Here is a 23,339-nt window from a genome sequence, read left to right on the forward strand (position 1 = left end):
AATTTCTGTGCTAGGTACAAGGTGAAATAACTGGTTTCAATGACTCATCTGTAGAACCAGTTATATTTCTAAGGACACATGAAGTCAGAAACAAATATAGTGTTCTACATGAAAAAAATGTGTGTATCTAATATGAAGGCCTAAATGCTAGAATTAATCTATAAATTTAAAATGAAGTCTGCAGCTTACAAACCACACATATCCTTGGGCTCAGCCTGTATTTAACAATTACTTCTTGCTAGCCCTTCACGTTAATATGTTCCAGTAGTGGATTGCCCCCAGTTCGGTCTGGTTCTTGCAAACCGGTAGTAAAACCGGCAGAAGGCTCCGCCCACCCACCTGGACATCATTATGGTCAATCTGTGCATGCGCAGAAGCACACGTGCGATCCCATTACAAACTAGTAGTAAAGGTAAGTAGAACCCACCCCTGCTATGTCCCCATGTAGACACTCCAACAAAACAATTTATATTTGCTGTGCTAATAAGGGGCTAAGAGTAGGGATTTAGTTTAGATAATCATAGTTCTCACATAAAAAGGAGGGCGCAGATGGGCAGTAAAACTTTTTAAAAATTCATTCAAGAGGATTCTGAGATGAATAAGCTTGGAAATGGAGGTGATGTCTGGCAGCTTAAATGCTTAATATGATCCTAACTCTAGTGGTTGGTGAAGATACTGTTGGTTTCATTCCAGAGAAAGAATAACTAGTGAATCTAAATTGGATTGAGCAGTGAATGTTCAACACCACTGTAACTTTGATCAGTTACTGAACAAGTGGTCATTAAACAAGTTCACTTGTAGTGTGAAATATAACAGAGAGAATGTTTCAGGCTATTATTGCCCGTTTTTGCCACCTATTTTTTCTTTACTCAACCCAATTTCCATCTCAAATGACATCCCCCTCCTTAACCCCAATTTAACTCCTATGCAATTGGAATGATATTTTGTCCCTTCAGCTCTTAAATGAGAGGGGAAGGTTTCATAAAGTGTCAGGAGCCCTCTGACTTTGCTAGAAGGCAAAGGCCTGAACATATTATCTGAGAAAGAGAGGGGAATATAGTATTTCAGATACCACTAATCGGCTTCCTCAAATATTCCCTTTCTATCTATTATATATAGCTCTCACTGCATTTCCCACACAGGTCAGAAATAAGATTATGGTGATAGCATCTGTTATAGCAATATCTATAGAAAAAGGTAAAGATAACTGTTGCCTGTTATTTCCCTCTGTGGATTTGATTTTGTACACAACAGAAACAAGCAGATAGGATGAAACTGAAACCAATAGCTGTTAGAGATAGGAAATTTGAGACAAAGTTGCATTATTATGTATCTTTTTGACTGAAAAACACCAAAAGCAAAATATTAAGTTATCTCTTTTTTTTTTACCTGCCCCCATTATGAGTCCTGGTGCTGTATCCTTAGTATGAACCATCCCTGACACATATGGATTATCTGGCCAGCGCAGATGAAGATGAAGATGGCAATCAGGCTATAAAGTTAAGAAAGAAAAAACAACCCTTTTTTTAAGCAGAGTAAGTGGAATACCTTTAATTTCTGAAACAGCCACACCAAGATTAAAGAGAACATGACAATTTATTGTTACAATGAATGCAATTACCGTATATACTCGAATATAAGCCGATCCGAGTATAAGCCGAGGTCCCCAATTTTACCCCAAAAACTGGGGTAAACTGGGGACTCGAGTATAAGCCGAGGGTGGGAAATGAGGCACCTACCGGTTGGGGAAACCCTCCCTCCCTCAGCTGAGAAGGCTGGCGGCTCCCCCGCCCCGCCCTCTCACTGCACCGGCAGGGCTTCCCCGCGCTAATGCAAAAGCCCGCCAAGTTTGCGCCGGTAAAATGTGAAAAAAAGAAAAAAAAACAAAACTCGAGTATAAGCCGTATATACTCGAGTATAAGCCGAGGGGCTTAAAAAAAAAAAACTCGAGTATAAGCCGTATAGACCCGAGTATAAGCCGAGGGGACGTTTTTCAGCACAAAAAACGTGCTGAAAAACTCGGCTTATACTCGAGTATATACGGTATATTAAAATTTTCACCATTGCACCAGCAGAAATTATTACCAGTGGTGGGATTCAGCCAGTTCGCACCACTTCGGGAGAATCGGTTGTTAACTTTCTGAGCAGTTTGGCAAACTGGTTGTTGGAATAAATCGTTAAGAGCAGAGAACCAGTTATTAAATTACTTGAATCCCACTACTGAATATTACCACAGGGTACAGCAGTCCTCCAGATATGACTGTAATGAAGCCTGCCCCTTATGGTCCAGCAATTGTTAGGTAAAACATGTCACCTAACAACCCCCTATGTCTGGTCTCCCCAATGAAACATAAAACGAACATGTGGGTTGTTAAGCAGTGTGGGATACTTCCTGGGTAGGGGAGGCCATAGTATACTCAGGCCTCCTGTCCTAGCCCTCTCAAACCCTCCCTCCCCTTCCTGATGTCCCATGTTCCACTTCTCATGCCTTGGGTCTCAACAGGCCTTTCCCCATTCCCACTGGGTCCTCCCAGGCCTCAGGCCTGATTCCCACCCCACCAGACAAAACACTCTTCTCCTTCCTTACCTTCTGAAGGACACCAAAGCCCTTCTGAATGCTGGGGTGACTTTCTTCTTTGCATGGCTGCATGGCACAGTTCCAAAAGTGGTCCCTATTTTGTTCTACCCACAAAATGGCAGCCCCATTTGGGTTGCTTCTGCTTCATTTTGTTGCCTTAACAAGCTCTGTATAGATTCTGTAGCACTGTGTAACCTCTCTAAGGTAGCAGAATGAAGCAGCTTATCTGGCAGGTGCCATTTTGTCCCTGCCAAAAACTGGTGGGACAAAATGGTGGCCACATTCAGATTGCTGCTGCACAGCCCAGGACAATCAATTTTGTTCTGCTATCTTAACAAGATCTACACAGTGCTGCAGAAGCTTTTTGCATCATTAGAAGCTTCTATGGCACTAGATCTCTCTAAGGCAGCAAAATGAAGCAGTTACTCTGGTAGCTGTTCCTGTCCAGAAGCAAGCAGGACAAAATGGTGGCCACATTTGGGTCACTGCAACATAGCCTTGGGACACATGGCCTGGCCTGGCCTGCCCTCCTTGTAAAACATAAGCTCTGGAAAACTTCAGAAGGCAAGTGTGGTGCGTGATGAGCATGTGGGGAGGATGCCCAAGTGCTGCAGCGTTCCAGAGGATGAGATGGGGGGAGTGAGGTGGGAGGGGGTTGCAACGACCTTGTGGTTGACACTAAGGGTGAAAAAACCACAGGCCCACTGCAATCATTATAACTATCATATGTAGCCGTGATAACGATTCATATATAGCTTTTTTGGGAGATCTAATTTTGAATGTTCATAAATGGCTTGTCATACCTCGAGGATTACCTGAACATCATCAGTATGTAAATATACTGTATGACATCTTAATGCAATACATACAAGTAGTTCTTACTGAATGCTTCTTTAAGCAACCATATAAATTTAGGATTGTATTTAAAAAAACCAGTTTTGTCACCAATCTTTGCATTTATAATTGTTGCAGCATCCTGTGATCAAGTGCTATATAGGTGCTTTGCAACTGGCGCACGTTCATATGATCACCATTTCTATGCTTTCTAATTGGCTTATAACAGAGTTAATGGAGAATGTGGAAGTAAAAGCATTAAGTTCCAGTCTTATATGATAATTCTCTTAATGATTGTGGTGATTTGCTTAATGACCAAAGCAGAAGTGAGGACATAAATATGTCAGAGTGATATGATGTTTTATTTAGTAATTCTGGCTGTGATCCCAATTGTGGCTGCTAAGTGAGGACTACCTGTAGTTTTATTCTTTAAAATTAAACATACACACACCTACTTGGCTTGTATATTCCACAGAGATATAAATCTGTTTTAAAACTATTTTTGCCATTTTTAAAATATATCAGGTACAAATGTCAGAAGAATAGCTGCTCATGTTCACAAGACAGAACTTCTGTGCTTAGTCCCAAGATTTTATAAATGTACTAATTACTTTAATCGCACTAATAGTATTTATAGTCTCCAATCATTGCTTTCAGACATTTTAAGTTTTAATCATCCTATTGATTCAGGTATTTGGGTTTTTAATTGTACTTTTTCCAAAAGAGAGATAAAGGAAAAATACTGAGAAATACTGAGAAGATTAAACTGAATTAAACAGAACTATTATATTTAAAATGAGCCTTCTATATAGTGCAAAGAGAGTTCTTTGATTTAAATAAAGTGGATATTTTTTATTTGTCCAATATTTTAATGTTTATAATTGATTCTAATATGCATAAAAGTATACCTTTCACTTTGCTTAAAATAAATTAAAATTGCTTTTTGTTATTTAATTAGTATGAGCATGGATTGGACCAAGCTAAGTATATCCAAATCCAAAATATATAGTTTAATGAACTATAGAAATTCCAGTACTGGAAGTATGAGGCTTGGGCCAGGTTTTTTGAGTATTTCATAATGGTTATCCTTTCATTAATCATCTCCATGGCATCTTCAAGTCCCAGCTGGCTTATATATTCAGGTGTGAAATGTAAGTAATAAACTTTTGTTTGCAAACCTATTACCAATTGTCTTTATTGCCACAATCAATACTGGATAATAACACTCATTAACAACAGTGGGGAAAAAATCTTCTGAGATTTGAAATAACTGTTAATATTCTGGATCATGCCTGAGTTTTAATGCTTGGCAAGCCTGTTTCCAGCTTCAGGATTACTTCAGAAACATATTTGGGAGCACCTATTAGAGCCCTAAGAAAAGATGATTAAATTAATTAATCACTGTTACTGAATATTGTTGTTTATACTGAATTGCCTACATAAAATTACTACGGTACTTCTCCACTTCTTTCTCAGGTGAAATGTTTTATTTAAATGATCAATTATTCCCCAAAATGTCATCCATTGATCTGAAATTCACTGCATGAAGGTTTCATTGTATTATTGTATTTCTCATCTTTTTTAGGACTATGTAAATACAGTTCACCCTTCATTTAATCAACCAGTCCTCTGGTTTAATTTGGCCTGGAAAAGCATAGTTAGCTAAAGTCATTTGGTGGACTTCAGGGTTACGTGTTGACTTAAAGCTAAGTTTCCATTATTCTAAATCAATATTTTAGGTTGCATAATCTCTACATGCTCTCCATCCAAAATATGCTGAGGTCAATTGCTTTTCTTTTCCTCAGTTGCTCTCTTGCAAATGCTAGAAAACTCACAATTCCATCTTTATCACTGTTGAACACATGTTGCTTAAATTGCTATTGTAGCCACAACCTACAGACTGAAAGTCCCAAGGTGTTTTTTCAAGAGGCAACTGGACTTTCTTGTTTTTTCTTTGAAGACGTTTTGCTTCTTATCCAAGAAGTTTCTTCAGCATTGACAGGATAGTGGGGAATGGAAGGATTTATATTCCTTGCAGACAGCGGATCATTTGCATCCTTTAAGAAGGTTGTTGAAGCACTTGGAGGTTTATCTGTGTCCTCAGGGTCACCTGAGTAGTGCTCCTGGTTCCTGTAGTCTATAATTTTTTCTCTGGAAATCCAGTCCTACTCCCACACCATTCAAAGTGTGTTCATCCCATCCTAAAACTTGCCTCCTGAAAAAGCATCTTTGGGACTACCATGACGTGGATGACTGAGAATCTCTTCAGACTTTTAGCTATACAATTTTGTTGCTATTTTAAAATAAGGGGGAAATACTCACTGGTTTGCAGTCAGTTGGTTTACCATTCATATCAGTAGCTGGGGGCATTAGATAATCCCAGTTACGGCCTTTATTAAATGTTATAAGAGTAGTAACTTTTCCATTTATTTTCTGATTAGCCAAAAACACTCCTTTGACACCTTTAACCTATGTTACAAATATAAAATATAGCCAAGTTAATAAACAACCATCAAATATATATTCAATGTATTAAGCTTCCTTTGCTACTAGTAAAAAAATGAGCATGTCAATAGCCTGAAATATAACTACTCTCAAAAATGTCGATCTGACTGAGGCAAAAACAGAAAGACTTTCACCATTTTTCCCACCAAAAAGAACACCTTTCTAACAGAATTTGTGTGTGTGTGTGTGTGTGTGTGTGTTATAAAATAACAAGAGCTAATTGGAGCTGAAGCAGATTTTGCTGTTATGGGAACAATCTTCCAGTAATTCCCCCTCCCCCTTCCAAATACACCCAAACAAAGAGAGCAGTTGTTCCTTTAGTTATGTTTTGATTCCTAAGCGGTAGCCTTTTAGGGGCTGCTTTAATTCTATACTTCAAGAAATTCTCTGCCTCAGTACTCTTATAAAGAACTATTTAATGATATATGTACTGCTGATTGAGGGAACACTGATCTAGAGAAAACCTTTTGAAATTCATTTTCATGTGATTGTTCATCACATGAAAGTCACAGCTTTTCCAGCCAGAATAAAATATCATCTTTCTAAACCAGAAATCTATTTTCCTTGTATGGGTAAATTACTCTGAAGTTGTGTTGAACATCCGTTGTATCACATTTTATACTGCTAATTGCTATGTAAATAAATTATATTGTAGTATGTAGCAGCAGATCATTGAGGGATAACATTTTCTCTTCCCAACAGAAAGATAAAGAACAATTCTGAAGAAGGCATCAGTTGGAGGTGTTCAACTTTTGGTTATTGAAGAGATTGATTCTAGTCAACATAGCAATTAGGTAGTTGGTTAATATTTTTAGTCACATGGGTTTAGGTATTCTTCTATTTATGCAGTATTAAACCCTTATCCTATAAATATTTCATGTTGAGAACTAATCCCTTTAAGATACATGGATGTGTAGGGTTAGTCATCTGACTGACCAAATACAACAATCCTGTCATGCACCAAATCATTCCCTGTGGAGGTAAAACATCTTCTCATTCCAACAACTTATATAAGAAGGAAAAGACTACTATTTCAAACAAATATTCTTGGGCACTCTAAGATGGCACATGGCTGAGAGAGGATAGAGGATATGTCAATCTTCTAGGGAAACCAGACAGGAAACATGACTAGATGAGGCAATTCTGCTTCATTATAAGGCTACATTAGCAGAATCTGACAACTGTGGAGGTACAAAAGCCACCCATTTTAATTGCTTGATCAATTAGGGGAGAGTCCTTCCTAAATTTCTTTCTCTGCCTGTTAAGCCATTCCTGCCTCTCTTGTCTGATTGTTTCTTTTTTTTTTTTAATTCAAAAAGTTTTACAAAAAATTTCCCCTCCCTTTCCCCCAACCCCCATCCCACCTTCCTTCACAAACCCCCCTCCCCCCTGACTTCCCAGAAGAAACACAAGGTATAGTTAAAAATAAAACAAACATATGCTAAAAAAATTCCCAAAACTATTATACCAATTTTCCCTCTCTAACTCTGACTTCCTCCTTACAAAACCAAAATCCTCAAAAAAAAATAAAAAAAATAAATTTAACAATTAACAATAATAAAATATATAAATCAGTAGAACAAATGAATCCTAAAGTATTTAAAGCCAGCTAATGCGTAAAAGTCCGATCCAATTCAGAGAATATCTCCCTTATAGCTTCTATAAACATTTCCCCCCCAAATCTTTCTTACATTAGATCTTTCAAGAATATTCTATTTGCAATTCAGTAGAACACATTATATAATTTGAATACAAAAAATTACAGTATCTCAACTTTATATTCAAAATCCAATATAAATCCAAATATTTAGTCTTTTATGATAGATATGAAACATGTAATCAACCCATTTCTTCCAGATCTTTCTCACATAAAGTCTTTCAGGGACGCTAATGTTTTTATCTGTTAATATTTCAAAAAAAGATTCTTTCAAGGATAATACTTTTATCTCTTGCCATTTTATTTGATGCATTAGTCTCTGTCTTTCCTTCATTACTCCTTTTAAAAAGTCAATCACAATATTTCCTGATAGTTCCTTATGTCCAACAATCCACAAGTTACTGCCATATATTCCATCAGTCCAGAAAGAAAACTCTTGGAAAGGATTAACCCTGTGAATTTTTCCAATTTGGGAGACAGCCTCTTGTAACACAGATTCAGGCATTTCATCTAAACTTAGATCATCTTGTTTATTCACGATCATATCTTCATTTTTATCCATTTTTGTTTGTACCTCCATTCCATCCAAGTACTGATTACACTGGTTAATTTCCTCCAAGCTCTCATCAAAAACATCCCCATTTTGTATCAATTCGTATTTTTGAATAATTAAATACATTCTTTCTGTATAATCCTGTATAAAGTCACGAATCCATTCTTCTGAAAGAACCTTCATGGCGAAGTTCTTACGGAGAATCCCCTTATGAAATACTTAAACAAACTAATATAATCCAACAATCCACAGTCCAACACAATAAGATAAAATCTCCATTCACTTTCACATTCTCAGCAAATAAACGCCTTTTTTCCTTTAAGTATAGGAGAGCTCAATTCGTTACAATCCACAAATAGTGTTTCCAGCTTCTTAATTATGCAGCTTGCTCTTTACTTTCACTTCCTCAAATGCCATTTTAAATAATCAGTTAAAGCAAGGGAAAAAAAGTTTCTCTTTTTAAAAGGTGGAAGTCAGGAAATTAAAAATACTTGCAATCCAATAATTGTTCACTCGTGCTTCTTCCGTCTGCATATAGAAATCCACAAAAAGAAATCATTTGAGCAGAGGTTGATACCTTCCTCTTTTCCTGCTTTTGCAGGCGCGCACTGAAGACCGGAGATAGCAGGATTTCAATGGGATTCAAACCCTTCGGGACTTTGCATAAGAAAAACAAAGCCCCTACGGGAATCTACCACTCCCCCCTGCAGCTCTATCCTCTCTCTTTCAACCAGAGAGAAAAATCGAAGCCAGGAACAGCTGTTTTTCGCTGTTTTCACCGGCTTTTACGATATCCAGTGCGGAGTGCCTTAAGTTAGGCACCCAGCGAGAAAGGTGGGGCCAAACCGGAAGTCGTCTGATTGTTTCTTAAGCAGCACTTCTTCCGCTCATTCCCCAAGGTCATCCACCCATTCCATTACAGGGTACAAGGGAATAAAAAGAAAGGGTGAAGTTATCCCTCCAAGGGTTTTCTACCTATGTGTTCAAATACAGCTGAAGACTCCTTAATATGTGAAGGCACACCTCTTTTTGAAAGGCAAATAGACTATTTAATTATTTGTAATAATCAATGGGCTACATATGTCTAGACCAGGAATGTCAAACTGGATTTCTTTGAAAGCTGGATCAGCATTGTAGTTCTCCTCCACAGGCTGGCAGGGAGAGAGTGGGGGCCTTGTGTGGCTTTTTTTTGGCTGGCAGAGTGCTGCTGGAGGCCAAAAACGGTTTATGGGGTGTGTGTGTGCACATGGCCCGTTTTGGCCGGCAGAGGCACCGCGGGCCATTCCTTTGATATTTCCAGGCCAGCTCTGTGGGCCGGATTTAAGCACCCCACAGGCCAGATCCAGCCCATAGGCCTTGAGTTTGACACCATGATTTAGACTGACAGTGTGTACACTATATATCTGACATGCATTTTGCCCCACAAATGTGATTTAATTATATATGTAGACAGATATATGTATATACTAATAACATTTGTAAATTGAAGAATTTTCTTCCTATCAGGTCAATATATCTCAGAAAGGCAGTTAATAGCTACGCAGCCTCAGTTGTCAAAAATATACATAAAACAAAGAGGAATACCTTTCTGCCTTTTATTTTTAATATATATACCTATTTTTTTATTTATAGTACTATCTATAATATAGCAAGTCCCTGGATTAAAAAACCCCAGTTTTAGGATGATCTATAATTAAGAAAAGAGTTGAGACAAAATTCATGATTACATAATAATTCAAATTCATTATACTATACTACTTATACAATATTATATAACAACATTGTTCCAGCTTATGTACAAATTCAATTTAACAGACAACAGGAACCAAACTCATTCTTAAACTGAGGACTACCTGTACTCAAATAAGAGAGTTATATTGATAGGACAATTCCATTTTAGGAAAACAGGAAAACCAGTACAAAAATCTTTAAACCAAAGAGTCAAAGAGGCTAAAGAAACGTTACTATAGTTAGTAAAATTGTATGTTTTTTAAAAAGAGACATTTACCTCCAAAATATCTATTAAAACATTCTCCTCAGGTTGCTTGGTACTCCTGACATTTTCTAATGCAATGGAATAGGAAGAGCCTTGTGGGTCAGACTGGTAGAGGTTATATGTGTCAATCTGATACCATTCCTGGATAGCTATAAACACCTGATTCTCATCAGTACTGATAATCTGTAAATCCTGAAGTGAAAAAAATAAAAAATATGAAATTTACAACTTGGAGCTACCTAGTGTTAATGAAAATACCATATACCATGATTCCCATCTCCCCAAAGCAACTCAGTATTATTTGGGACAGAAAAATAGAATAGCAAGGAAGCTTTTTGCAATCACTTTTTCAAGTACAGACTTATAAAAAAATGTTGCTGTATTTAAGAATTGCACTGACTTTTAGTTAATGGCAGACCAGGTGGCAACGAATATACAATATGCTAAACATAATACCTTTTGTAATGCAAATAAACCTGGGAGATGGTTGGCATATAACTTAAGGAAAAAACAGAAAGCACGTGTCATACAAAAAATAGAATATAAAGGTAAAGAGATATATCAACAGGATAAAATTAAAAAGGCATTCTCAAAATTTTACACTGCTCTATATGCAAAAGACAAACTATTGAATAGGGACATTTATGATTATTTGAAAGATTATAAGGTTAATACTCTAACATCAGAACAGAGGGAGGAGCTGAATCGGCCGATAGCTACTGGAGAAATAGTGGAGGCAATTAAACAATTAAAAATGGGGAAAACCCCTGGTACAGATGGTCTTACAGCAACTTATTATAAAAAATTACAGGATGAAATATTAGGCCCACTTAAAGAATTATTTAATCAGATACAACTAGGAGTGGGAATACCCCCGTCATGGAAAACATCTTTTATTTCACTGATACCAAAAGAGGAGCAAGATTGCTCTAAACCCGGTAACTACAGGCCGATTTCACTTTTAAATAATGATTATAAGATTTTTGTTAAAATAATAGCAAATAGATTAATGTTAGTTTTACAACAAAGAATTCATACTGATCAATCTGGTTTTATAAAAGGGAGGCAGATGAGGAATAATGTTAGACAGATTATTAATATATTGGAATATTTGGAAAAGAAGAATACTTCAGCAGCACTTATTTTTTTGGATGCAGAGAAAGCCTTTGATCGATTGCATTGGGATTTTTTATTTAAATTAATAGAGAAAATGCAATTTGGAGATTGTTTTGTTAGAATAATTAAAGCGATTTATGGAGAGCAAACAGCTCAGATTATAATAAATGGTAGTTTGACAGAAGTTATTAAGATTGCGAAAGGAACGAGACAGGGATGTCCCTTATCACCACTATTGTTTGTTTTGACTCTGGAACCATTATTAGATAAAATACGAGAATTAATGAAAATAGAGGGAATTAAGATTAGACAATATGAGTACAAAGTTAGAGCTTTTGCAGATGACGTAGTGATTACTTTAACAAATCCTATAAATTCAAGTAGATTTTTGTTGGAAGCAATTGATAAATATGGAAAGGTATCAGGATTTAAAATAAATCAGAATAAAACAAAAGTGATAATCAAAAATATGTCTATACAACAGAAACAAAAACTAGAGGAAATGACAGGATTTGAGGTGGTAAAAAAGGTTAAATACTTAGGGGTTTATATTAGCTCATCGAACAAGAAACTTTATAAGAATAATTATGACTTGCTATGGCAAAAAGTTCAGAATGATATGAGTGTCTGGAAAAAATTGCAGTTGTCGCTATTGGGAAGGATTGCGGCTATTAAAATGAATGTGTTACCTAGATTTTTGTTTCTGTTCCAGATGATACCAATAATTAAAAAGGATAAAAATTTGGAGGAGTGGCAGATTGGGATCAATAAATTTATATGGCAGGGTAAAAAGGCGAGGGTTAAAATGAAAATAATACAGGACTCATGGGAAAGAGGTGGCTTAAAAATGCCTAATTTTAAACTATATTATGAAGCAGTAGCCCTTTCAGTAATAAGTGACTGGTTTAATTTAACGGAGGAAAGAATTTTGAATATAGAAGGTTATGACTTGTTATATGGATGGCATGCGTATTTATTTTATGAAAAAAGTGGATAGGGCTTTTAAGAATCATGTGTTGAGAAGTGCTCTTTATGGTCTGGAAAAATTTTCCAATAAATTAGATTACAAGATTCCTATATGGGCGAGCCCCAGACATGCGATAGAGAATATAAATATAGAACAGAAACAGGAAATGATTACTTATAAAGAACTTTTGTATGCTGAAGGAGGTAGATTGCAATTAAAATCATTACAGGTATTAAATGAAGAAGGGAGGAATTATACTTGGTTTCAATATGGGCAAATAAGTGCTAGATGGAAAGAAGATCAAAAATTGGTATAATGCAAAGGAGGAAAATTTAATAAAGCAAATTAGAAATCAGACCCAGGAGCATATAAAGAGATTGTATAATGTGTTGCTTGAAATAGATTCGAAAAGGATTTGGTAAAGGATTGTATGATAAAATGGGCACAGAATATTCAGGAACCAATAATGTTGGAAACATGGGAGAAAATCTGGGTTAGAAATGTTAAGTTTACACAAGCACAGAATTTAAGGAAAATTTTTATAAGATGTTTTATAGATGGCACTTAGATCCCAAAAAATTATCATGTATGTATCCTAATATCCAAGCGAAATGTTGGAGGTGTGATTGTGATGATGCTACATATTTTCATATTTGGTGGACTTGCAAGAAAATTAAGGTCTTTTGGATAAGAATTTGGTGGATTATTCAAAATGTACTGAAGAAGAAGATAAAGTTCCTGCCACAATTTTTCCTTTTGGGAATTATAACGGATTGTACAGGGATTGAGACTAAATTGATTCTGAATTTAATAACAGCAGCAAGACTGTTGATTGGACAATACTGGAAGAAAGAAGAGATACCTACAATAGAAGAATGGATATTGAAAGTTATTAATTTGGCTGAGATGGCTAAAATCTCAGCTTTTTAAAAGACAATACGCAGGAAAGATATTGAATTGAATGGAAAAAGTGGATTGATTATCTACAAAACAGATATCAGATTAAGAAATATCAGATTGCCTTTGAATAATTAGGGAGTTATTTTATGTAATGGGGAGGGGGTTGGGAGATGAAAAGCTTTGGATGAGATTAATTGGATTGGAAGGGAAAATTTTATTCTATGTTTGGTTTATGTATAACAATACCTTGTGATTGACCGGAAGCCGGGGGGAAGGAGGGGAAGGGGTTTTCTGGAAGGAGGGGAAAAAGGGGGGGAAATGTTTTTGTTTTTTTAAAACTTTTTCAATAAAAAAAAAAAAGAAAGAATTGCACTGACTTTTAAAATCACAGCAACTTTTTCCTCATTTATGCAAACCCTTGAAAAAAGACTCAGCAGCTTTAATCAATAGCAGAAAGGTTTTTTTATACAATGTCCTAAGTACCAGTACTTCTTTTTGAATCATATCGGACTATGATCAGCTCAATATGGAAATGCAATTTTTCATAAACAATACATTACATTCTGAATGCAGCTTGTACCAGATTAAAATGCAATTGGGTAAATATTTAATTAAAAAATGAAAAATGCAACTAAACATAAATAGAGCTACATTTTAAAATAAATAATAAACTTATTTACCAATCACCAAAACTCCATGTCCATGATTAGCAAGAAGTTCTGTACCAGCTCGCTGCCTAAGCTTCATTGCATCAGCAAAGATTGCTGGTGCCCTGCTGCAAATTGAACAGAAGCACCACATGATCAGAGCTTTTTCTCAGGCTGAGCTGCAGCAGCATCAAGTGACCCCACTGCTGCAATGAAGCTTGGGCAGTGAGCTGGAGCCTTTCCCCGGACAGCAGTCAGCCAACCTTGAGCTGGTAGCCAATCTGCTCCAAAGCCCAGAGCCTCAAGACTTTTGAGATGACAAAAGCAGCGGGACTTTGCAGATGGCACTTTCATGGTTCCTGCATCTTCCTTCTTCATCTTCAGTTCTTTCTGAGTGTAGGCAAATATCTAGTAAGTTTTAGCCCATAATGATGTTCTATCATATGATATGTGTGGTGCTTAAGCACAAATCCCCCCCAAAAAAATAAAAGTATGGAAATTACTTGAAGAATGATTTATAAATAGAAATATATTTTCCAATAAACAATTTGAGTAAATCTCTTCTAGTCCAGCAATGAAAGAAGAATTGTGGATTTTGTGAGAAATTACCTTAGGTAAAGCATACTTTGGTAATTTCATCTGTATAAATTCATTCCGATGATAAGAAACATAGTATTTTGTTTGGTTTCCTGAAGACACCTGTGAAATAAGAAGGGAATACAATTTTATCTGTGAAAAAAATGGTAAAAATGTACACAGTAATGACTTATTTAATTAGAAACATGGACTATAGAGAGAATGCACACACAAGGGGCACTAATACAATCATGGTTATCTGTAGAAATTCTTCTTGAGTGAAGTGGGAAAAGGATACCTATCAAGCTACGGGTAGTTAACAGCTTGCATGCTTGCACTTTTCAACATTATTTTTGGAGTGAGAGGACAACCAGGGATACAATGAGCAAAGCTGTAAAGAAACAAATGAGTCTAGCTTTATTAATTTGTGGGGACTCTACAAATGCAAAAATGAACTGTATGCACACAAAATTACCAAACCTGTGCTATACAGTCTTGAAAGTAGCTACCCAATTAATCAGCTATATGATAGAATCAAAACTATTTGTCTTTTGGTGTCAAATTTGAAATGAATAATCTACCTGCAAAATAAGGATGATGCAAATTATGCAACATCAGAGACAGTTTAAACTGATTTGTAATATTTGTATTAATCCCATGGAAAAATGAAACTAACAACATGGCAGCTTTTAAATGGCAGCTTGGGTTAGGAAATAACTTACCATTTGGAGGTTAAGGGAGACACCCATTTGATTATGGTCATTTTCACACTACCTTCTTGAGACTGCATTTATTTCCTTATTAAAAAGCTTCATAAGTAAACAAGCATAGAGTTGTACTGAAAATTATGTAAACATTAACATAGTCAATGATCTTACCTGAAGGAATATATAGTCATCCTGTACTGTCAAGGAATTCTTGTCAATCCTACCATTGAAGAGAGATTTCAGTGATTTTTCAGAACAATTCTGAAACTGACAGGTCATGTAGTAAAAATCTGTTGAGTACCAAAAATAATAGATAAAAGTAAATAAAGAAATGCTTACACCATTTGCCAGAATAAAAGCTGAATGATTCAAAAAGTCCACTCTCTTCAACTAGTATTGATCTGCTTTCCTTGACAGCTGGTTTTTAGATTTTTGAGCAAGGTATTTCTGCTAAGACTAAGACACATGTAAATTACAAATTTTCCCCTCAGGAATAATGAAATAACAGAGTTGACAGAGACTTTGGAGATTTAGTCCAACCCTTTACTCAGGCAGGAAAACTGAGGATGCCAAAATCTGAGTGGAGGGCCTGGGAAAGGTGTCAGAATAACAGAAAAACACTTAGAAGGGATTTTGGGTGGAACCGTAAACCATTTCAGAGAAATGGCTGTCTAGACGTTTCTTAAAAACGTACAGTGATCAAGCACCCAGAACGTCTGGAGACAAATATCATATTTTTCAGAGTATAAGATGCTCTGGAGTATAAGATGCACTTTAGCTTTTGGGGAGGAAAACAAGAAAAAAAATTCTGCCTCTGCCTATCAGCATCCATTGGTATTCATCTGTCTAGGGTCCTTGCAGCAAAGAGTAAGCTTCAGCACATTATCGCAGTCTGATTTAGCACAAACAGATGATTGGCGGTTGGATCGGTCTCCCAGAATACCACCAATCAGCTGTTTTTTGCCAGTTCCAGGCGGCAGGGATTGCCGCCGCTGCCAATCCCCACCATCTGGAACTAGCTGAAAATGCAACACATGAAGGCCAAAAATGGGACGTGCGGAGGCTGAAAACGCGATGCGCGGAAGCCGATAATGGCCAAAGGGTGGGGGGCGGTGGGTGGGTGGGGCTTCGGCAACATTCGGTGTATAAGATTCACCGTAATTTTCACCCATTTTTTGGGGGGAGTGCATCTTATACTCTGAAAAATATGGTAGTTTCACTGGATAATTGTTCTCACTGTCAGGAAGTTTCTCCTTAGTTTTAGGTTGCTTCTCTTTTTGTTCAGTTTCCATCTATTGCTTCTTGTTTTGCCTTTTGCTTCTTTGAAAAATATATTGCCCCCCCTTCTTTGTGGCAGCCCCTCAAAAGCCTGCATTGTGACCTGCCTATTATACTCTTGGGCAAAGCATGTGAGCCATTTCTTCCTTTCAGTGGTCCATGAAAGTACATCTATAGTATGTAGATGCAGATAATAAAGTCAAAAAAAGGTGAACAACATTTTTACAGAACTATAGATACGTTGAAGCTGGGCATGACAAGGAGTGCCTGGGAGGGGAGGGACCATGCGAGGGGCCCCTCAATGTGAGTGATTTTGAGTTGGCCATGCCCACCCAGTCACATGACCACCAATCCACACCCACCAAGCCATGTCAACAAAACCAGTTGTTAAAAAATTTGAATCCCACCGATTCCACTGTACAACAAATATTTTACATTCTTGCTTCTGAAACCAATACTGGGATTTAGGAGTACTGGTGACCTAGTTGAAAATAAATTGGGGAGTCCCTATCACAGACTGACCCAGCATTGGGAAAAGAGTTCAATCTGTCAGAAGCAAACCTGGTATCTCTTTTTGCTGATTTATCTGTACTTTCTCCCAACCAGTTTTGATAGGAGAAGGATAAGGAAGAAATGAAGGTAAGGACAAAATAACCTATGGGCACCCTGTTCCTCTTTCACTCAAATCTCCACTGAATATCTGTTTCCATCTTGTTGCTCATGCCAAAGCGGAATATATTGTGGAAATATATAGTCCTTTACCCAATTAAAATGTACAACTAAAGCAAAAGTTTTTTTGATCCTGCAGTGAAACTTTTCTTTATTAGATTCTTTAGTAGTGATCACTGGATCTCTCCCACAGATGCCAATGCTTCAGTGAACAATCTTTTATTAATGTTTACACGGGCACTACACTAGGACGTGTATAGAACACACCGGTTGGCTAAGTTACTTTACATGGAAAGCAGAAATATAACAGATTACAAATAAAAAGTTATATGTGCATGATTTAGTTTATATCAGTATTGGGTTGCTACCGGTTCTCACCGGTTTGTGCGAACCATTGTGGAAATTTAACAAAGGTCACCGAACCATTAGTGATGGCCAGCAGGCCATGGCCCTAAACCGGTCCCCAGCCCGCCATGTTTGTCGCCACCATGTTCTTCGCACATGTGCATCCCATTGCCTTGCAAGTCCAATGGGATGAGCATGCGCAAAGAACATGGCAATGATGGCAGCAGCTTTTTCCGTCGGTACTTTTTGGAAGCTTCTTTGCCAGCCGCTTTCCAGCAGTGGCGGCTGGCTGGGGGCTGCTGAAAACTCCGAAGCTTGCCTTCCTGACTGTGGACCAGCCACCAACAAAGAGGCGGTGGTGGGGGAGGAAGGCAGGCAAGCGGGCCTGGCCTCGGGGACCACTGGGAAGGCAGGCACGTATGTTGGGGCTGCCCGGCCATGGGGAAGAGAGCTAGCAGCCTACTCCCTTTCCTGTGGTTCTGCCATGTTTGCCTGCCTTCCTGGCAGTCCCCCATGCCCTTGCCTTCCAAGGTCAGGTCATCCATCCAGACCATGATGGGACATGCATTGCTTCTAGCCCGGCCCAGCCAGTGGGTGGGTGGGTGGCTCTCTGGGGAGACAGAGCCACTGCGCTGGAGCTGAGAGGGATGGCGACAGTGATGGTGCTGCAGGAGGGTGGCCAGATGTCCCAGGGCTGCTGCACATATGCACCACATGGGAAGGGAGGCAGACACCATGCTTCTGAGGTAAAGCAGCAGTGAAGCCCTCGCTGTCAACTGGGAGAGGACCGCAGAGGGACACACATACATGCGCACTCTTGTTGCCCCTGCTACTTTTGCTATTAGCTTCTTGGCGCTCTTTTTTTTTTTTAATTAATTTTTTTATTACTTTTTTCTAACATTACAAACAGAAAAGAAAATACATTTATTCCACCCTTGTGCTATACATAAAAAAGGAAGATTTGGGTCTTCGGATATGTCCTCATGATTGCCAAAATCCACGTTCTCGAGGTACAGGTACCGAGGTGTCCAATTTTCCAAGCGCATAGTCCACAAATGGTTTCCAAATCTTCCAGAAAATATCTTCTTTATACACACCACTTCTAATTTTAATATCACATGTCATTTTATCATTTAAAGCTAATTTCCACATTTCAGAATTCCACTCTTCTATTCTAAAAATCACATCTAGTTTCCAATATCTAGCTATTATAATTCTACCTATTATAATCATAATTCTAATCAATTCTTTTTCATATTTTGTTAATTCTATTTCCTTAATTACCAACAATAATATAGTTTCCACTCTCAATGTTATTACTTTCCCCATCATTTCAAATATCATTTTCTCCAATTGTTGCCAAAACTTTTTAACCTTATCACATTTATACCACATATGTTCATAAGTCCCCAATTCTATATCACATCTCTAACATTTTTTACTAATTTTTTTATCCATTTGTGACAATCTTACTGGAGTCAAATACCATTTCCAAACAACTTTGTAATTATGCTCTTTAATCCTTATAGATAAAGTCCTCATAATTCTACTATTCCAATTCACATTCCAATCTGACTCTGGTATTTCAATATTAAGATCTTTTTCCCAATTTATCCTCATCACTCTTTGTAGTTTTTCATCAGAGTTTATAATCTTATAAACCCTGCTAACGTGTCCCTTTAGCCCAATTTCATCTTTCATAATCCGAGATACTAGATATTCAAATTCAGTTTCACATCTATTTGTCGAATAGTTTTCCCTTAATTTTTTTGTCCATTTTTCTATCTGTATTTTTTTCAAACCAGCTTAATCCTAATTTTTCAATAATTTCTTTGTTCCTCCTTTCATTTTCTAAAACTTTTAACCAATCTATAATAGTTTCTATATTTTCATCTTTAATCACTTCATTACATCTTATATTATTTTTAATCGGCCAATTTCCAATTGTCTTCCCCAAAAAGATTATATCCGGAATTAAAATTTTAACAAATTTATTCCACATTTTACTTAATCCCTTTAACCAATAACTTCTAATTACACATTTTGAGTTTGCTTTATCTAAAAACCACCTTGATCCAAATTTCTCTATATCCCTTAACTCTAAATCTCTCCAATGATTACCTTCACCTTTAAGTATTTTTACCACTATCCGAATACCATATGCACAGTAATAATTAAATAATTTGGGGATTCCTAATCCACCTTCCTTTTGATTTTGATACCACATTTTCTTCACTAATCTAGGTCTTTTCCCACCATTGCAAAATTTGTCCAATTTTTTCTGATATCCTTCAATATCTTTCTCTGTCAAATTTAACGGTAGCATCTCGAATAAAAAATTAAACTTGGGCAGCAACATCATCTTACACATTGCAATTCTACCAAACCAAGACAACTTTAACATTTTATATTTATCTATCTTCTTCTCAATTTCATTCATCACCACATCATAATTAAGTTTTTTCAGTTCTTTAACCTTAAGTGAAAGCATTATACCCAAATATTTCAATGTATTTTTAATCCTTATCCCAAATTGCTCTTGCATATTCTCACGCTCATTACCATTACTATCCATCAATAATTCTGATTTTGACCAATTTACTTTCAGACCTGTCATTTCCTCAAATTCTTTCAAATGCTTATATATCTTTTTCAGATCTTTCTCTATATTTTTCAAAATAATTAAAGTATCATCCGCATACAAATTTATCTTATATCCCTTATATCCTTCTAATTCTTCATCTTTTTCTATCATTTTTGTCAAGATTTCCATAGCCAATAAAAATAATGTTGGGGACAAGGGACATCCTTGTCTCGTACCCGCTTCTAATTTTATCTCTTCAGTTAATATTCCATTCACCTTCACTCTTGCACTACTTTTTTGATACAATTTTGAAATAACATGTATAAACTTATTACCAAAGCCTAAAGCCTCCACAATTACTTTAATAGCTTCCCATTGTACAGAATCAAAAGCTTTAAAAATATCCAATGATACTATACCAATTTTATCACCATTATGTTCAGCTACATCTATAATATTTAATACTCTTCTAACAATATCACTCATATATCTGCCCTTCACAAAACCTACTTGGTTGTAACTTATATATCTATCTATAAATCTACTTAATCTATTACTTATAATAGCAGTAAATATCTTTGCATCCTGATTAATTAAAGAAATGGGCCGGTAGGACTCAATCCTTTCTAAATCTTTATCTGGCTTAGGAATTAGGGATATCACCGTTCTGTTCCATGACGAAGGAACTTCTCCACCATGTAATATTCCATTAAATAATTTCTGCAATCTTGGTATTATTAATTCTTTAAATTCTTTATAAAACTCAGCAGGTAATCCATCCTCACCTGGAGCTTTCCCTAATTTTATTTTTTGTATAACTCCATTAATCTCATCTTGTGTTATATCTTCTTCCATCAATTCTTTATATGTTTGATCAATTTTCACCACATATTTTTCTAAATAACTTTGCAATTTTCCCCGATGGACTGGTTTCTTTGAATATAGATTCTGAAAAAAGTTTCTGACCACTTCACATTTCTCTAATTTTTTGTAACATCTTATACCTTTATCATCTATCAAAGCTCCAATTTCTCTCTTCTCTCTTTTATTTTTCGCCATCTTTGCCAATAACTTAGAGTTTCTGTTACTAAATTCAAAAAAATTCCTATTTAAATATCTCAAATTCCTTTTTATCAACTCTGTATCCTCTTCTATCATTTTATTTCTTAACATATTAAGCTCCTCAACGATTTTTTTTCTTTAGTAAGCAAAAATTGATTTTCCAATTCTTTAATCTGGTTTTTATCCCTTTCCATTTTAATTTTATAATTTTTATATTTCCTACTTGATAATTTAATACTCTCCCCTCTAAACACCACTTTCATCGCATCCCAAACAATTTCAAATTTAACCTCCCCATTATCATTTAGTCTCCAACTTTCCTCCAATTTTTTAAGTATCCATTTTTTATCCTTTTCATTTTTATACAGTTTCTCCTCATATTTCCAATAACTTCTTTTTTTCTCAAAATTAAAATCTAAATCCACCATAACTTCTGCATGATCAGAATCTTTAAAAATTCCCACCTCTACCTTATCCACATTATTCAGCAAATCTTTAGAGAGAAAAATATAATCAATTCTGGAATATGTATTATATATCTTAGAGAAAAAAGTGTATACTCTTTCAGTGCCTTTAACCTCTCTCCACACATCCACCACACCGTTTCGGAGCATCCACTTATTTAAAATCCCCATTTTATTTGCTCCTCCACAACGAGTGGGGTTAGTACTATCTATTCTATCTCTGATTAAGTTAAAATCCCCAGCCACAATTACTTTCCCTACACTTTCATTCTCCAAAATTTTTGTTATTTTTTCAAGAAATTCTCTTTGTTTCTCATTCGGTAAATATAAATTAACAAGTGTCACTTTTTCCTCATTAAGATTTCCCACAATTATTACATATCTTCCATCCTCATCCAAAATTACCTGATGTTTTTCAAAATACACCCTATCTGATATCAATGTTGCAACTCCTCTGGCTTTTGAAGTTCCAAATGCTTTTTCATATATTTGCATACCTTTTATATACATTCTGTTTGAGTCTTCAGATTTCTGATGGGTTTCTTGTAAAAATAAAATATCTGGTAAATCTCTTTTAATCTTAAGTTCCAATCTTCTTCTTTTAATCTGATTCCCTGTACCCTTCACATTCCATGACATTATTTTTATGATTCCCATTTAAACTGTAAATTTTTCAATCCTATCCCCGCCTCTTCCTTTCTGTGCCCAAAACCCAACATTAAACTCCCATATAACAGACATTTTACATAAAAAAAACAAAAAAACAAAAACAAAAAAAGACAAAAGACAAAAGACAAAACAAACAGTAAAAAACAGACAATCTTCTTCCCCCACATCCTCATCGGCTTCGCCTCTATAAAGAGAATGGGGGAGAGGGGACGTGCCAATGTCCGGGTCACTTCTTTCGGGCTGTCTATTTAAATTCATCACTCAAGAAAAAAGAAAGTGGTAGCTCTCTCCCGCATTCAGCTTCGTATTTTCCAAGGCTCTTATCTGCTTCTTCTCCTGCTGTATCCTCACGACTTTTCTTCTGTTCGACCAACACAGGTGAGATTTCTTTCCTCTTTAACCCTTTAGGGTCTTGCCCCCCAATAGCCCCTTTTTCTTCTTCTGGAGTTGATGTTTCCACATGTATTCCACCCATCTTAAGCATTTGATCTTTCATCTCCATTAAATCCTCCATCTCAATCAGTCCAAGCTCCCGTAAATATAATAGTGCATCTATGTCCGGGGTAATTGTACGCATCCTTCCTTTATAAAAAAATTTCAATTGTTGTGGTGGCCTCCAATTATATTTAATTCCATTATCTCTCAAAACCTTTGTAATTGGTTTTAAAAAAAATCTCCATGCCCTTTCTTCTCTTGATATATCCGGCAAGACTTGAATAGTCTTCCCTTCAAACTTCAAAGCGTCTCCCATCTCTCTCACCTTGGCCATAACTTCCAGCTTATCACTAAGATTTGCAAACCTGACAAGCACATTCCTGTTGGAACCATTTTGCCTTCTATATCCAATTCTAAAAACACTTGCCAGATCTGTTATTGTAAGCGTAATTTGCGTGTCAAGATCATTAATCCATTTTAAAACCCGTTGTTTCAAATTATCTACCTTTTCTTCTTGAATTCCTCGAATAACCAAATTGTATTTCCTCATTTCTTCTTCCAGGAGACAAATTCTCTTGTCTTGCTGCTCATTTTTGTAAAATATTTCACCAATTTGTCAATCCACTTTTGCATCATGTACACGAAACTGCTCAAGTTCATCTTTAATAATTGTCATTTCCACTGTTTGCTTTGCAAAATTTTCATTCATTTCTTGTTTCATTTTTTTCATTTCCAATGTCAAATTATCCATACGCTCCGATAATCCTGCTATTTTTTCCCCAATTTTGTTTAAAGCC

At 36.3% G+C, this 23,339-nt stretch overlaps 1 protein-coding gene across 3 annotated transcripts in view; it reads right to left on the reverse strand.

Annotated features, from left to right (window-relative positions):
* SORCS2 (sortilin related VPS10 domain containing receptor 2) overlaps positions 1-23,339 on the reverse strand; it is a 150,269-nt gene that overhangs the window by 50,208 nt on the left and 76,722 nt on the right. For all 3 annotated transcript variants that reach the window (XR_009154545.1, XR_009154544.1, XM_058177986.1), the window contains exons 7-11: positions 15,208-15,326; positions 14,363-14,452; positions 10,136-10,315; positions 5,735-5,881; positions 1,390-1,492 (exon numbers count right to left, since the gene is read on the reverse strand). Coding sequence is in view for 1 of the 3 variants with exons in the window: in XM_058177986.1 (XP_058033969.1) it covers positions 1,390-1,492; positions 5,735-5,881; positions 10,136-10,315; positions 14,363-14,452; positions 15,208-15,326 (639 nt within the window). In the remaining 2 variants the exon portion in view is untranslated. The remainder of the gene's footprint in view (positions 1-1,389; positions 1,493-5,734; positions 5,882-10,135; positions 10,316-14,362; positions 14,453-15,207; positions 15,327-23,339) is intronic.

The sequence above is a fragment of the Ahaetulla prasina genome, chromosome 3, assembly GCF_028640845.1.
Source record: "Ahaetulla prasina isolate Xishuangbanna chromosome 3, ASM2864084v1, whole genome shotgun sequence".
NCBI lineage: Eukaryota > Metazoa > Chordata > Lepidosauria > Squamata > Colubridae > Ahaetulla > Ahaetulla prasina.